The sequence below is a fragment of the Arachis ipaensis genome, chromosome B3 (genome assembly GCF_059453495.1).
Source record: "Arachis ipaensis isolate K30076 ecotype BB chromosome B3, ASM5945349v1, whole genome shotgun sequence".
NCBI lineage: Eukaryota > Viridiplantae > Streptophyta > Magnoliopsida > Fabales > Fabaceae > Arachis > Arachis ipaensis.
The window spans coordinates 42,386,955-42,403,610 of NC_142438.1; the positions used below are offsets into that span (position 1 = coordinate 42,386,955).

General features: G+C 38.1%; 1 protein-coding gene across 1 annotated transcript; it reads left to right on the forward strand.

Moving 5' to 3' along the window:
* The first annotated feature begins 2,684 nt into the window (after window positions 1–2,684).
* Window positions 2,685–3,065, forward strand: LOC107633025 (uncharacterized). The gene has a single exon (XM_016336659.2). It carries the CDS (start codon window positions 2,685–2,687, stop codon window positions 3,063–3,065), a length of 381 nt encoding a protein of 126 aa, XP_016192145.2.
* The last annotated feature ends 13,591 nt before the right edge of the window (window positions 3,066–16,656 follow it).

Here is a 16,656-nt window from a genome sequence, read left to right on the forward strand (position 1 = left end):
ATTTCATGGTTATAAAAGGGGTGGTCCTTGGTCATAAGATCTCCAAAAGGGGTATTGAGGTGGAAAAGGCTAAGGTGGAGGTGATTGAAAAGTTGCCCCCACCTTGCAATGTCAAGGCAATTAGAAGTTTTCTAGGACATGCTGGCTTCTACAGGAGATTCATCAGAGACTTTTCCAACGTTGCCAAACCTTTGAGCAACCTACTAGTCTCTAATATACCTTTTGTTTTTGATGATGAATGCATGATATCTTTTAAGGAACTTAAAAACAAACTCTCCTCTACACCTATCATAGCACCACCATGCTGGGATTTACCTTTTGAGCTGATGTGTGATGCATCAGATTTTGCCGTGGGTGCTATTTTAGGACAGATGAAGGATAAATTGGTACATGTCATTTATTATGCTAGCAAGGTACTTAATGAGAATCAAAGGAACTATACCACTACAGAGAAGGAATTACTTGCCATTGTCTTTGCTTTTGATAAATTCAGATCATATCTTATTGGTTCTAAAGTAATTGTATTCACTGATCATGCATCACTCAAACACTTGCTCACCAAACAAGATTCCAAGCCCAGACTAATAAGATGGATTCTGCTGCTCCAAGAATTTGACATTGAAATTAAAGATAGGAGTGGAGCAGAGAACAAAGTGGCTGACCACCTCTCAAGAATACCACAAGAAGAAGATGGGGCACACCATGTTGTAGTGAATGAAAGCTTCCCCAATGAGCAGTTGATGATGATACAAGAGGCCCCTTGGTTTGCTGACATAGCCAACTTCAAGGCTATTGGGGAACTACCAACTAACATCAACAAGCATATGAGGAAAAAGCTAGTCAAGGATGCTAAAAACTACATTTGGGATGAACCCTATTTGTTCAAAAAGTGTGCTGATGGAATCTTGAGAAGGTGTATTTCCCATGAGGAAGGGCAAGAAGTGCTTTGGCAATGCCATGGATCTGCATATGGAGGCCATTTTAGTGGGGATAGAACTGCAGTCAAGGTGCTACAATGTGGATTCTATTGGCCAACCATCTTCAAAGATGCAAAAAAATTGGTGACAAGATGTGATGAATGCGAAAGGGCTGGCAATTTATCCAAGAGAAATGAGATGTCACAGAAATTCATAATGGAGTTAGAATTGTTTGATGTGTGGGGAATTGATTTTATGGGACCCTTCCCATCCTCATACTCAAACAGTTATATATTGGTGGCTGTAGATTATGTATCAAAGGGAGTAGAAGGCATAGCCACTCCAACTCTCATTCAAGCCACACTCATCAATCAATCAAGGCCACAAGAAGCATCTAGAATAGTTTGTTTTCATTTTATTGTAATTTTCTTTTAAGTTCATTTAAGTTTGTAATTTAGGAGAGCCTATATAAAGGCCTTAGTTTTATAGAATTACTCATGGCTGGATTGGGGGAGTCCTCGGACCCTCTCTATTCACCATCAGCTTCCTTTCTTTTCTTTCTTACTTTTGTAAATATCTTTTAGTTATGAATTACTAACTCTTTTCATTGGGAAAGAGAGCTCTATTATTTTTCAATGGATTGATTATTTTTATTCTTCTTCTTCTATTCATCTCTCTTTGATTTACTAGAAAGAATTTCGTTCTTCATTCTAGCATTCAATTATCTTGGAAAAGAGGTTGAATGTAATTGGGTTTTATGGGAACCTTGGAAGAGGAAACATAAAACCATGCTTGAAATTCTTTCTCACACTTGAGTAGGATTTGGGTTTTGGTGTTTGGATATGGTGACATATAATCCTCCCTCTACTTGGACCTATGAAAGTGTGTGGTATAATCAGGGACCATTCTTCATCTCTTCTCATGAGCAACTAGACCAAGGAATTGGCTATTGATCAAGATTTGAGAGATTGAGTCACCAAGGAATTGGGGCTCAATCAATCATGATTTCCAAGAGGTCAATGAGTTGCTTGATTGAAGATGAGATGAAATCAATTAATCCAGAGAATGCAATATCTCTTGATCCCAATCCTTATTTTATCTTTCTTTCTTTTATTTACTTTATGGTTATTTACATTTTTTGCACTTTACATTTCCAGCACTTTACTTGTACTTTACTTTCCTTGCCATTTACTTTCTTGCACTTTATTGCTTTCCTTTACTTTCATGTCATTTACTTTTCTTGTTGCTTATTACTCAAAACTGAATAGTCTAACTAGGATAATCAATTAACTATTGTTTGCTTTAATCTGTTAATCTCTGTGGGATTCGACCCCACTCCTAGTGGGTTATTACTTGACGATATTTGGTGCGCTTGCCAAAGAACTGATTCATTTTATATGGGAAGTGAATTCCGGTCATCAGCAGATTTGGGGTGCCTAGAGCCCTCATTAGTGATGGAGGGACACACTTCTGCAATAGGCAACTTGAAGCACTCCTCTCCAAGTATGGAGTAAAGCACAAGGTGGCAACTCCATATCACCCACAGACTAACGGGAAAGCAGAGATTTCAAACAGGGAGCTTAAAAAATTCTTAAAAAAATTGTTGGAAGCTCAAGAAAGGATTGGTCTAAGAAGTTGGATGATGCATTATGGGCCTACAGGACAGCCTTCAAAACACCTATTGGAATGTCTCCATACCAATTGGTGTTTGGTAAGGCTTGTCACTTACCAGTTGAGCTTGAACATAGAGCATTTTGGGATCTAAAAATGTTGAACTTTGATGAACAAGCTGCTGGAGAAAGGAGGTTTATGCAACTGAATGAGCTAGAGGAGTTTAGGAATAAGGCATATGAGAGTACAAAGATCTACAAAGAGAATGCAAAAAGGTGGCATGATCAGAAGATAGCAAGGAGGGAGTTCACTGAAGAGCAAAATGTGCTGCTGTACAATTCGAGACTCAAGTTCTTCCCTGGGAAGCTTAAGTCTCGATGGTCAGGACCCTTCACCATCTTCAAAGTATCCCCCTATGGCCATGTAGAGCTCATGGAAGACAAAACACAAAGGAACTTCACTGTGAATGGCCAAAGACTCAAGCATTACCTAAGGGACTCATTGGATGAGAAGAGAGTGAGCTACAACCTCAGCTAACAAAGGAAGAACGTCAAGCTAGTGACGATAAAGAAGCGTTAGTTGGGAGGCACCCCAACATTTTATATCCTTTTGATTTATTGCTTTCTTAGAAGTAGTTAAAAATTTGTCAATTTAGATAATTTGAATGTCAGTTGAAAATTTATGTTTTCTTGCCTTCTAGAAGTAGATTGTAGATAGTGGATTAAGAATTTTGTTTTCTATTTTGGTAGTTAGGAGACCCTTATATTCCGTTTCCTTTTGGTCTGAAAATGCAATTTGATGAATACATGTGCTAATGATGAGCTATTGGGCTGAGAGCTAGCTAAAAAGCTAAGTTTGGTGTGGCCACCAATTTACTTAATCTAGGCTTACTAACCTTAAACAAATTATGACTAAAGGTAAGCCCAGAGATTAAGTTTGGTGTGGCCACCACCACACAAAATACCACCATCTAGCAAAGCCCAATACTACTAAATCTGAAAGCATTTAATATATTGGGAAGAGCATGAACGTGATTTAAATGTGTTCAAAAGAGGATGAAAGCAAAAGTATATGAAAAGATTTTGGAATTATTCTACCTTTATGAACACATTAAAAAACCCAATGATAAACTCAATTTATTATGATGCAATAGGATAAAGTTTGGTGTCCCAAGGGACACCCATCAGTTGCAAATTCAGCCATCCATATCAAAGAGGAATGTGGAGGATTCTTTTGTCATTACTAATGAGGTTTCAGTTTTATTTTCAGGAGAGAGAATGGGACCCACATGATTGATAGCACATAAAGCAAAGAGGTCAAAGTGTACTTGCACTTTGGAACTCAAAACATGCAGGAAGTGAAGTGGGATAAGGATTGGCGCCTCTTCCCACGCTAGGCGCCACTCCCCAAGTGGGAAAATATTGAATTCCTTTACTTCCCACCATTCGAACCCCACTTTACACACCTATAAAAATCCCTACTTTTCCCACCTCTCCCCACACTTCAAACCCCATCTCACAGACTAAAAGACTCCATAAAGCCTTCCTTCTTTTAATCTCTTTTCTTTTCCCCTTACCTTTCTTTCACCACTTCCATACTCTTTTTCTTGATCGGGACGATCAAGCTCTAAGTTAGGTGTTGGAGCAAAACTTTATTTTTTTTTGCTCTTTTTTGAAACCTTCCCCAACCTTCTTCAAACCTTTAAATACACCCCCTCAACTCAATGGCACCACCAAAAACCTCAACAGCATCAAAGAAAAGAAAGACTAAGGAACCAACTTCTAGATCCTCAAGTGCAGGTTTCAATGAATACAAGTTTCTCTCCTCATTCAACCAAAACCAGTTTTATGGTTAGGTGAGTGAGAGGGGGATTATCCCAGAGGTCGATTTCCAGCTGGGGAGGAATGAGCACCCTGAGATCAACAGGGAGATAAATAATAGAGGCTGGGCTCTCTTGTGCAATCCTCCAAGGAAGGTGGTGGAAAGCTTGGTGAGAGAGTTCTATGCTAATGCCATGCCTCAGCCAGGACAACCTTATGGCTATCTTAGCTATGTAAGGGAGAAGTCCATTGATTACAGCCCCACTAACATAGAGAGGACGCTGATGGTGAAGCAGACAACCTCCACCTGGAGCTATAAGGAGAGAATGAAGCAACAAGAGCCAGGATTTGATGAAATCCTAAATGAAATTTGTGTGTTGAATGTACAATGGATAAATGATAAGGATGGGAGGCCCAACCAACTGAGAAGAAGAGACTTGAGCCCCAAGCTAGAGGGTGGCTATATTTTGTGAGGAGGTCCCTAATCCCTACATCCAACACTTCGGAGGTGACCAAAGAGAGAGCTGTGCTCATATACAGCATCATGAAAGGTGAGAATGTCAGTGTTGGGGAATTGATTGCCAACAACATCAACAAAATTCTGAAAATCACCAAAGATAGCTCAAGGTTGGCATTCCCCAGCATCATCCAAAGGCTCTGTGATGAAGCAGTGGTAGAGAGGATAATTGATGAAATGCTAGTGGAGCAAGAAAAGCCCATAACTGCCAAGAAGATGACCAAAGTGGTGGCTGTCAACCCACTTCAAAGGGCCAGGGAGCATAGAGCTCATGCTCATGAGCCACATGTACAACAACAACAAGAAGAAAAAGAGGCAGAGGAGCAACCATATTTTCTAGCACTCTAACCACCACCATATCAGCAATACCAACCATTTTCAGAGAGATTTAATTGGGAGCAATTGTAAGGAGATGTACACCAAATGAAGGGAGACCTACACCATCTGAGGGAGGATGTCAACCAATTCAAGGATACTCAACAACAACAATGGAACCAAGTGAATCAGAGCATACAATAACTCCAAGAGAGTTGGGAGCACATGAGGAAGGAGCAGCAGGAACAGTTTGATTGGGGAGAGGTGCGAAGTGCACTTGATAAAATTGTAGAGCAAGGCAAATGGCAACAGAGGAACCTTGCTGAGTTCAGACACCTTTATGATGCTAGAACCATTTCGAGGAGGCAATATGATATCAACACACAAGCGAAACTGAATCACTTATGTAATGCTGTGGCCGCTCTAAACCCAGGATACCCAACATTCATGCAAGGAATGGAGGAGTTAAGTGCAAAACAAGAAGAAATTCTGGCCAAGCATAAGAAGGATGAAAGAAACTACATGAGAAGGCTAGGATTTTGGAAGCCTAAGGACAAGAAAGCACAAGAAGGATCCTCCAACAAGGATGAAGATGACTCCTCCCCTTCCAAAAAGAAAGACAACGACAAAGGGCCAATGAACTGAAGTTGAAGCTGCTCAAGGTTGTTAAGTCCCATGGTTGACACTCTCTAATTTCTGAATCATGTTTAAGTTTTTCTCTCTGTTTTAAATTCTGTTTTTGAATAATTGCAACATTAGGATAGTTTATTTTCATTATCTAGTTTTTTTATATCATGAAGTCTTTTGTGAGTCCTTTTTAATTTTAAGAAAGAAAATGCAATGTTATTTCAAGTTTTTACAATATCAATAAAAGCAAAGTTGTCTTTATGAGAATTGTTCTGAGTTGTTATAAGAGCAAGAATAAAAGAGATTAAGACCAAGAGAGATCATTCAAAAAATAAAAAACAGGAAACTAAGTGTAGAACCTTGAATGAATAAAAAAGGGAAAATAAATCATGAAAGGTAACTAGTCCTAGAAGGTAGGACAAGTAAAGGTTAACGGGTATTCTTTGAACATCTATAGAACCAAGAAGTAGTAAGCAATAAAGACCCAAGGCTCTGAGCATCAACTACTAGGAGGGAAAGAAACTTTAAGAAGCTCCCAAGAGTTAGAGAACCTAGTAGATGCTTGTGGTGAAGATGTGTCAAGAAGAAACCTAGGCAAGTAAATTCATAGGGGTGTTTCAACACCTAGTACCCTAAAGCCAACTGGTTTAGGAGTGCTAATTGAAAACCTAACTAAAGGGTTATCTTGAGACAAAACACTTAGAGTCGTGGTCAATAAATAGAAAAAAAAGAACAACCAAAAAGAAAAAGAAATAACTCTTGCTACTTCAAGGTGACAATCAATAAAAAGGACCCCTGAAGCTTATACTTGAAGGAACCCTCAAGGATCTAGGAACCTTTGTGACATTGAAACAAAATTATTCATGCATGTGATAATTAAGCACTTAGTCCTACTCTTAGTCATGTTTGCATCTATTTAAGGTCAAAGTCTCGAGTCATAAGAAGGGGCTACTCACACTAATTTGCTTGGGACAAGCAAAGCTTAAGTTTGGTGTTATGATGACTTGCATCATCTACCCTTTCTTCTTGCATAAAAAGGACCATAAAAGGGCATAATCTCATTAGATCATTACAATTCATGCATTAATTGATGAACATTATAGTACAGTGCTTTGAAATGATTTTTTGCTGAATTTCAGGTGAAAAAGACATCAAAAAGGGGAAGAAAACAACAAAACAAGATGGGCGTGCGAAACGGGCGTGCCACTTAAAGCAAACGCCACAAAATTGCACTGGCGTGGCACACCAGAAGCTGGGCGTGGCACGCCAATACTAAAGTCCAGAGAGGATCCCCCAAGCATATACATGGGCGTGGCACGCCAGGAGCTGGGCTTGACACGCCAGTACAACTTTTCAGAGAGCAACGATGAAGGCCACCAAAGGGGCGTGGCACGCCAGGATAGGAGTGGCACGCCTAACCCACCACTTGAGCCATGGGCGTGCTACTTGGTATAGAAGGTGTGGCACGCCAGCTTTAAAATCACTTGGGCGTGCCACTTGAGGAACCAGGCGTGTCACGCCAAGTTAAGAAGGACACAAATGAATGGGCATGCCACTTGAGCAGATTGGCGTGGCACGCTGGTACAAAATTTTAGAGAGGAAGTTGAAGGCTAAAAAGGCTGGGCGTGCCACTTGAGCATCTGGGTATGGGACGCCAAGGTACAAAGAAGGCCAAAGCAAAGGCTGGGCGTGCCACTTGGTGTCAAAGGCATGGCACGCTAGCTCAAGATTTCCAACTGGGCGTGCCACTTGAATGCTAGGCGTGGCACGCCAGCTACTGGAACCAAGGGAAATGATGGGCGTGGCACACTGGTTATATTTTCCAGAGAGGGAGAAACAAGGCCAACCATATGGGCATGCCACTTGGTATCGAAGGCGTGGCACGCCAGCTTTAAAAATCACTTGGGCGTGCCACTTGAGTCTCAGGCGTGGCACGCCATCATCACCAATCACCCAAGAGAAGACCTGGGTGTGCCACTAGAGTTCTGGACATGGCACGCCAAACTCTGGGCGTGCCACGCTAGTTCAAATTTCCAGAAGCTAAAATGGCCTGGGCGTGCCACTTGGGCTTGAAGGCGTGGCATGCCAGGGTGGTCAGTGAAGGGAGGTGTGCTAGTTGAGGATTGGGCATGGCACGCCAAGGCAGAATCAGAGCAAGGCGTGGCACGCCACTGAAGTGCCAATCACACGCCAGCTGTGAGATCACGTTTTATGAGTTTATTTCCCTCCAAAATGTAATTTTACTTTCACTTTTGTATTTTCTTTATTTGCTAGTGTTAGGAGTAGTATAAATACCCCTTGGAAGTACTGAAGAAGGGGTTAAGTAGTTGAGCTAGTAGTGGAAGCATAGTTAGATTCACTCTTTCCATCTTTTACTTTTTCTTGAGCTATGAGTAGCTAAATTCCCTCTCATTGAGAGAGGGAGCTCTGTTGTACTTGATGGATTAATGATAGTAAATTTCTTCTTCTCTTCATCTTCTCTTTGATTTTCTAGAAGGAATTTCGTTCTTCATGCTAGTGTTTAATCACCTTGGAAAAGGAGTTGAATGCAAAATGGGTTTCATGGAAACCTTGGAAAAGGAAACATGAAATCATGCTAGAAATCTCTTCTCACACTTGAGTAGGATCTGGGTTTTGGTGTTTGGATATGGTGACATAAAATCCTCCCTCTACTTGGACCTATGATGATGAGTGGTATAATCAGGGACCAAGCATATCTCTCTTCATGAGCAATTAGACCAAGGAATTGGCTATTGATCAAGATCTGAGAGATTGAGTCACCAAGGGATTGGGGCTCAATCAATCATGATTGCTAAGAGGTCAATGAGTTGCATGATTGAAGAGGATATGATCTAGATTTAATCCAAAGAGACAACATCTCCTGATCTCAATGAATTCCCTCATCCTTATCTTCTACTTTCTTTATAGCTTTCTTTACATTCTGCAATTCCCCATTCCTATTTACAATTAAGTCATTTAAGTTTCTGCTCTTTATTTTTTTGTTACCATTTTCAATTCTGCTATTTACTGCTTTCCTTTACTTTTGAGTCATTTATATTTCTGCACATTTACAATTCTGTAATCACAATCTATTTTGCTTAGCTTGAATAATTCACCAATTGATTAAAATTGCTCAAATCTATCAATCTTTGTGGATACGATCCCACTCCACTGTGGGTTATTACTTGACAAAAATTTTGGTGCGCTTGCCAAAAGAACGGATTCATAAATTTTATAATGGGGTGTGAATTCGGCTCATCAGAAATCTTGATTGTTAAATACCTCTAATTTTGCTTATGCTTATTTTTGGTTGCTGCTTGTATGTAATTTGACTTTATTTGATTAGGTAACCAGCATCCTGAATGATAAGGAGAACCAATTAATCTAGTTGTGAAGCTTAGTTTGCTAAAATTAGTTCTGATTGTGTTAAAAAATTTTGATTATGAGTTCTGATTATGTATTTCATCTGTAATTAATTGATTATGTTAGAAATAAGAAAAGAGGTGAGATTGGAGATAAGGTGTTTGATTAAATGCCTTTGAGAGAGTTGAATTGATTATGAGTTCTGATTATGTATTTTATCTATTATTAATTGATTATGAGTTTAATTGATCATTGTCATAGAGGCATACAGGACTCTCAGAGATCGTGGTCCCTATCCTGCTGCCCAGGTCGTGAGAGATTTCCAAGGCAAATTTGCGGTTTATTCCGTTTGACAGTGGTTCTAAAACCGCGTTTATTGCTGCAGTGAGTAATCCTTGGTCTATCTATTTCCAAGGCAAACTTGCGGCTGCAGTGACTTGTTCCGATTGACTTGTTGCAGTTGAAGGGAATTTCGGATTCGGATTTAGTGCAATTGAAGTTGAGGTATATACTGCTGAACCCATGCTTATATTTATCTATTTAATTGTCCTTCCATTGTGTTATGTAGATTGATGTCCTTATCTTTAGTTATATTTTCATCATCATATAATAGAATGGTTTTTATTTTGGTCTATACATTATTGTTAACTAACAACTAGAATTAAGATCTTATATGAGTGTCTTGCTAGGATCCATCCAAAGGAGGTGGAACTTGTGAATTTGATATATATATATATATATATATATATATATATATATATATATATATATATATATATATATAGAGAGAGAGAGAGAGAGTTTCATGTGCCTTTGTGAGAATGGAAATTTCACTACTCATTGCAAAGGTATCTTACAACGTCAATAATATAATTCTGCCAAGTAATGATCATGAATTGGATTTTGTATGTTATTTTACAGATTATAATGTTGCGCAGCATAATATGAGGGCCCATGTAATTGCAGGTTGTTACTGTCAATTGAAGTGGTGTATTGATTATTGTTCATAGCAAACTTTTTCAAGTTGAAAATGAGTGTAATGTGTTGTGTCTGCAGGAACAATAACTGGCATTTAGGTTGCTGGGGCATTTGGAATTGGAGCAAGTATCTGGTACTTGAAGAAAGTGAGAGCTAAAGCATCAGTAACATGTGGAGTCCAAAGCAATGGGAACATACTCTTCTGTCTGATATATAATTCTTTCTTTAGAAAAAGTTACGTTAATAAATTCTTTATCTTGTTGTATTGTATAAATTTTGATTTGTTATATTTTTGGGGATAATTTTGACAATTCATTATATATATATATATATATATATATATATTACTATTATTTCTGTTTCATTTTATAAAATCCCTTTTTTTTAGTATGTTCTTAAGATAAGATATTTTGAAAGTTAAAAAAAAAAGAGAAAGTATTTTTGGTATAATTTATATATAAATAAACAAAAGAATGATAGTGACAAAATAAAAAGGATTATAGAAATATCTTTTTTGTTGTAGAATCATTGAATAGGGATTATAGGAATATCTTTCATTGAATATTTATAGTTTTATCGAATTTTCAATTAGGTCCCGATATTTTTTTTTCTTTTCAATTGGGTCCCTAATGGTATACAAGTAATTTCATAATTCACTAACATTTTTTTTGACGTTTAACGTTAATAAGGACTAAATTGAAAAAAAAATTAACGTATAGGGACCCAATTGAAAGGAAAAAAAGTATAGGGACCTAATTGAAAATTTTGCGAAACTATAGGGACCAATAGAGTAATTAAACCTAATATAAAATATTAAAATAAAGACTCACATGCAGTTGTTTTCATATAAAGTTAAAAAATTATTAAATGATTTGACATTTTTTACTAAATTATCATTTAATAAATCTCAGCTATCACCTTTACACGAAAATAATTACATGTGAGTTTTTACCAAATATTAAATAAAATATAACATTTCATTATTAATTTTGCTAAAAGAAATATAATTTAGTTTTGTAATTTGAATTCTAATCGAGTTAGATTTATCTAAAACATAACTCATCTCCAACCTCAATCCAAAAACAACATTAGACAAAAATAAAAAAATTTAAATCCAATAAAATATTATTTCTGAATTGGATGAATTTCAGATTGTTTGAGGCTTGTATACTAATAGCAAAGTTATTCGCCTTCTAAAATGCCACCCAAGTTTGATTCTCAGTAATAACTGAATTGTGATTGACGAATTTTGTAGTTTGTGAATTAGATTATGTGTATACATATAAAAAAAGATCGAATCCGATCAGATTTTAAATATTCCTATAAGAGGCATGTTAAGAGGATATTTTAAAAATTTAGTACAATCTTAATAGTAAGAAATACTAATAATTTTTCATTTATGAATACTTGAATATTTTTTTTGATCGTGGGTAGCGCCGAAAACCTGACCCAACGCAAAACAACACAACAATCAGATCACATATTTAAATAGAAAAACGTAGCTAATTTTCACACTCTCAAATTCTTCAAAACATCCTAACGAAGTAACCTAAAATTCCTCCTCTAATGACTCTTGCTCTCCTTATTAGTTTTTCTTTGTTTTTTGGCTATGTAGTATCATGTTTTAATTGTGTATTTCTTATTTTTTTTGAACAACCAAATAAACATCTTTTTTCTTTGAATTTGTTTGTTGGGGTTTGTAGAATTTTGTTCCTAATGATTGGAAAATAATTTCTAAACTCTCCTCACATTCCACCTTTCCTCTTGACTCAGGAGGTATGACACTCTAGTGTAAGCTTAGTTTTCTCCTTCAATCGGCCCTTTCAAGCTATCCACTAAGTTGTCCTCCCAAATGTTCACTTTGGTTCCTTCACCCAAGCTCTACTTTCCACTTCTTTTTAGGAAGTTCCTATCTTGCATAATGCTTTTTCATGTGGAGGTCGAGTGTTTCTGATCCTTAGCTTCCCAAAAGTCCCATTCGAAAACTATATTGCTATAAGAATTCTCGCCTAGAGCGTTTTTGGGTTCTTCACAATCCTTCAAGCTTGTTTGGCTAAGTGAGCTATGTTCTAGTGGTTGAAATCCTTAAAGCCCATACCCCCTATCCTTCTTGTTCTCACATATTTTGTCCCAAAATTTTCAGTGTATACCTTTGTCTTTTTCTAATGATCTCCACCAGAACCTTACTATTTAGTTCTTGTAGAAATTTTTTGAAAATCTTAGTACGCTCATGGCATAGAATGGAATTGCTTGGATGACGGCTTTTATTAGTATCTCTTTTCCCTTCTACTTTTTTCACTATCCAATCTAAGGTTCTACCTTTAGATCTTTTTCAATATGTTAGTAATCTTAGGTATTTACCTAGATTGTCCCAGTATACCTAATATTTTCTTAATATTCAATCTTATCTAAATAAAAATTTGTCTAAATTTGATTTTCGATTTTTCTAAATTAATAACCTATCTTAAGGCTGTGGTGTATGTGTTGAGTATCTAAATTAGCTGATAAACCTCTTTCTCTTCTGCCTCTTCAAATATAATACAATCATCAGCAAAGAGTAAATGGGTTAAGGGAGGTGCTATTGGGGCAAGTTTCACCCTTTTAATGAGATTCTCGTTTTAGGCTTTGTCATCAAAATAGAAAGAACTTCAAGAGCAATAATAATAAATAAGGTGACAGAGGTCTCTCTGTTTCAGTCTTTTCTGCGGTATTACTTCTTTTATCAGGCTACCATTTATTTTGAACTTGTATTTGACACTTTTGACAAAATTCATGACACATTCCATCTATTTCTTTTCAAAACCAAAAGTTTTTATAGTTTCTTCAAAAAAATCTCACTCCATCATGTTATAAGCTTTATTCATGTCGAATTTGATAGTCAAATCTTGAGATCTTTTTTGTAACACCCTACCATACAGTACCTTACGCTTAAGTCATAAAGTAGAGGTAGCGAGGTATTATGACCTCTAAAAATAAAAGAAGTATATAAATATAGTTGAAAGAGATTATAACTAGGAGCATTGAAGAAGAAGCTAAACAAAGTCGAAAACAGAAAATCATATCACACTCGTTCGGATAAACGTGAAACGGATAAACAAGATCGAAAAGAAGGCTAAAAACATACATACATATATATATGTCTGGGTTGCCTCCCAGCAAGCGCTTCTTTATTGTCTTTAGCTGGACTTTACTGAGCTTTAATCTAGTCTCTTGAGCATTCTTGCTCAACATTGCTTTCAAGATAATGCTTTACTCTCTGTCCATTAACAATGAACTTTTTGTCAGAGTCAATATCCTGAAGCTCTGCATATCCATATGGTGACACACTTGTAATCACATATGGTCCCCTCCACCGGGATTTTAATTTCCCAGGGAATAATCTGAGCCTAGAGTTAAACAGCAGAACCTTCTGTCCTGGCTCAAAGACTCTGGATGACAGTTTCTTGTCATGCCACTTTTTTGCTTTCTCCTTATAAATTTTTGCATTTTTGAAAGCATTGAGTCTGAATTCCTCTAGCTCATTCAAATGGAGTAATCTTTTCTCTCCAGCTAACTTGGCAACAAGGTTTAGGAATCTGGTTGCCCAGTAGGCCTTGTGTTCTAGTTCCACTGGCAGGTGACAGGCTTTTCCATACACAAGCTGGTATAGAGAGGTCCCTATAGGAGTTTTGAATGCAGTTCTGTATGTCCATAGAGCATCATCCAGACTCCTTGCCCAATCATTTCTACGGGTACTTACAGTCCGTTCCAGGATTCGTTTTAGTTCTCTATTTGAGACTTCAGCCTGCCCATTTGTCTGTGGATGATATGGAGTTGCCACTTTGTGGTTAATTCCATATCGGATCAGAGCAGAGTCAAGTTATTTATTGCAGAAATGAGTCCCTCCATCACTGATTAGTATTCTAGGGACACCAAATCTACTAAAGATATGCTTCTGGAGGAACTTCAGCACTATCTTAGTATCATTAGTGGGTGTTGCAATTGCCTCTACCTACTTGGATACATAGTCTACTAACACCAGAATGTAAGTGTTTGAGTATGATGGTGGGAAAGGCCCCGTGAAATCAATGCCCCATACATCAAACAACTCAATCTCTAAGATCCCTTGTTGAGGCATGGCATAATCGTGAGGTAGGTTACCAGCTCTTTGGCAACTGTCACAGTTACGCACAAACTCTCGAGAATCTCTATAGAGAGTAGGCCAGTAGAAGCCACATTCGAGGACCTTAGTGGCTGTTCGCTCACCTCCGAAATGTCCTCCATATTGTGATCCATGGCAGTGCTATAGGATCTTCTGCACCTCTTCTCTAGGTACACATCTACGGATTACTCCGTCTATACATCTCTTAAATAGATATGGCTCATCCCACAAGTAGTACTTTGCATCAGAAATTAATTTTTTTGTTTGCTGTCTGCTATACTCCTTGGGTTTGAATCTCACAGCTTTATAGTTTGTAATGTCTGCAAACCATGGTACTTCCGGAATGGCAAAGAGTTGCTCATCCGGAAAGGTCTCAGAGATCTCAGTAGGAGGGAGGGACGCCCCTGCTACTGGTTCTATATGGGACAGATGATCAGCTACATGGTTCTCTGTCCCTTTTCTGTCTCTTATTTCTATATAAAACTCTTGCAGAAGCAACACCCATCTTATGAGCTTGGGTTTTGAATCCTGCTTCGTGAGTAGATATTTAAGAGCAGCATAGTCAGTGTAGACAATCACTTTTAATCCTACTAAATAGGATCTAAACTTGTCAATGGCATAAACCACTGCAAGCAGCTCTTTTTCTGTGGTTGTGTAATTCTTCTGTGTGTCATTTAAAAAATGGCTAGCATAGTATATGACGTACAGAAGCTTGTTATGCCTTTGTCCTAATACTGCACCAATAGCATGGTCACTGGCATCACACATTAACTCAAATGGTAATGTCCAGTCTGGTGCAGAAATAATAGGTGCTGTGACCAGCTTAGCCTTTAGAGTCTCGAAGGCCTGCAAACACTCTGTGTCAAAGACAAATGGTGTATCAGCAGCTAGCAGATTACTCAGAGGTTTTGCGATTTTTAAAAAATCTTTTATAAACTTTCTGTAGAATCCTGCATGTCCCAGAAAACTTCTGATTGCCTTAATATTGGTAGGTGGTGGTAATTTTTCAATTACTTCTACCTTAGCTTGATCCACCTCTATTCCTTTGTTTGAAATTTTATGCCCAAGGACAATTCCTTCAGTCAGCATAAAGTGACATTTTTCCCAGTTTAAAACCAGGTTAGTCTCTTGGCACCTTTTCAGAACAAGTGCTAGATGATCAAGACAGGAGTTGAATGAATCTCCAAATACTGAGAAGTCATTCATAAAGACTTCCAGAAATTTCTCCACCATATTAGAGAAGATAGAGAGCATGCATCTCTGAAAGGTTGCAGGTGCATTGCACAGACCAAATGGCATCCTTCTATAGGCAAATACTCCAGATGGACATGTGAATGCTATTTTCTCTTAGTCTTGAGGATCTACTGTAATTTGGTTGTAACCTGAATAGCCATCCAAAAAGCAGTAGTATTCATGACCTGCTAGTCTCTCTAGCATCTGGTCTATGAATGGTAAAGGAAAATGATCTTTTCTGGTGGCTGTATTGAGCCTTCTGTAGTCAATACACATACGCCACCCTGTAACTGTTCTTGTAGGAACCAGTTCATTTTTTTATTATGAATCACTGTCATACCTCCCTTCTTTGGGACGACTTGGACAGGACTCACCCAGGGGCTATCAGAAATAGGATAAATAATCCCAGCCTCTAGTAATTTAGTAACCTCTTTTTGCACCACTTCCTTCATGGCCGGATTTAACCGCCTCTGTGGTTGAACCACTGGCTTAGCATCATCCTCCAATAGGATCTTGTGCATGCATCTGGTGGGGCTAATGCCCTTAAGGTCATTTATGGACCATCCAAGAGCTGTCTTGTGTGTCCTTAGCACATGAAGTAGTGCTTTCTCTTCCTGTGGCTCTAAGGCAGAGCTTATGATCACAGGAAAAGTGTCATCTTCTCCTAGAAATGCATATTTCAGGGATGGTGGTAGTGGTTTGAGCTCGGGTTTAGGAGGCCTCTCCTCTTCCTGAGGAGTTTTCAGAGGTTCTTCCGTTTTCTCTGGTTCCTCCAGATCAGGATGAACATCTTTAAAGATGTCCTCTAGCTCTGATTCGAGATTTTCAGTCATATTGATCTCTTCCACCAAGGAGTCAATAATATCAATGCTCATGCAGTCATTTGATGTGTTTGGATCCTGCATAGCTTTGACAGCATTTAACTTGAACTCATCCTCATTGACTCTCAGGGTCACTTCCCCTTTTTGGACATCAATGAGAGTTCGTCCAGTTGCTAGCAAGGGTCTTCCTAGAATGAGAGTTGTACTCTTGTGCTCCTCCATTTCCAGCACTACAAAGTCAGTAGGAAAGGCAAATGGCCCAACCTTGACAATCATGTCCTCAATTATGCCTGATGGATATATAATGGAGCCA

Bases quoted from the DNA above. Each gene is read 5' to 3' on its own strand.
- LOC107633025 (XM_016336659.2), top strand. From the start codon at position 2,685: ATGTTGAACTTTGATGAACAAGCTGCTGGAGAAAGGAGGTTTATGCAA.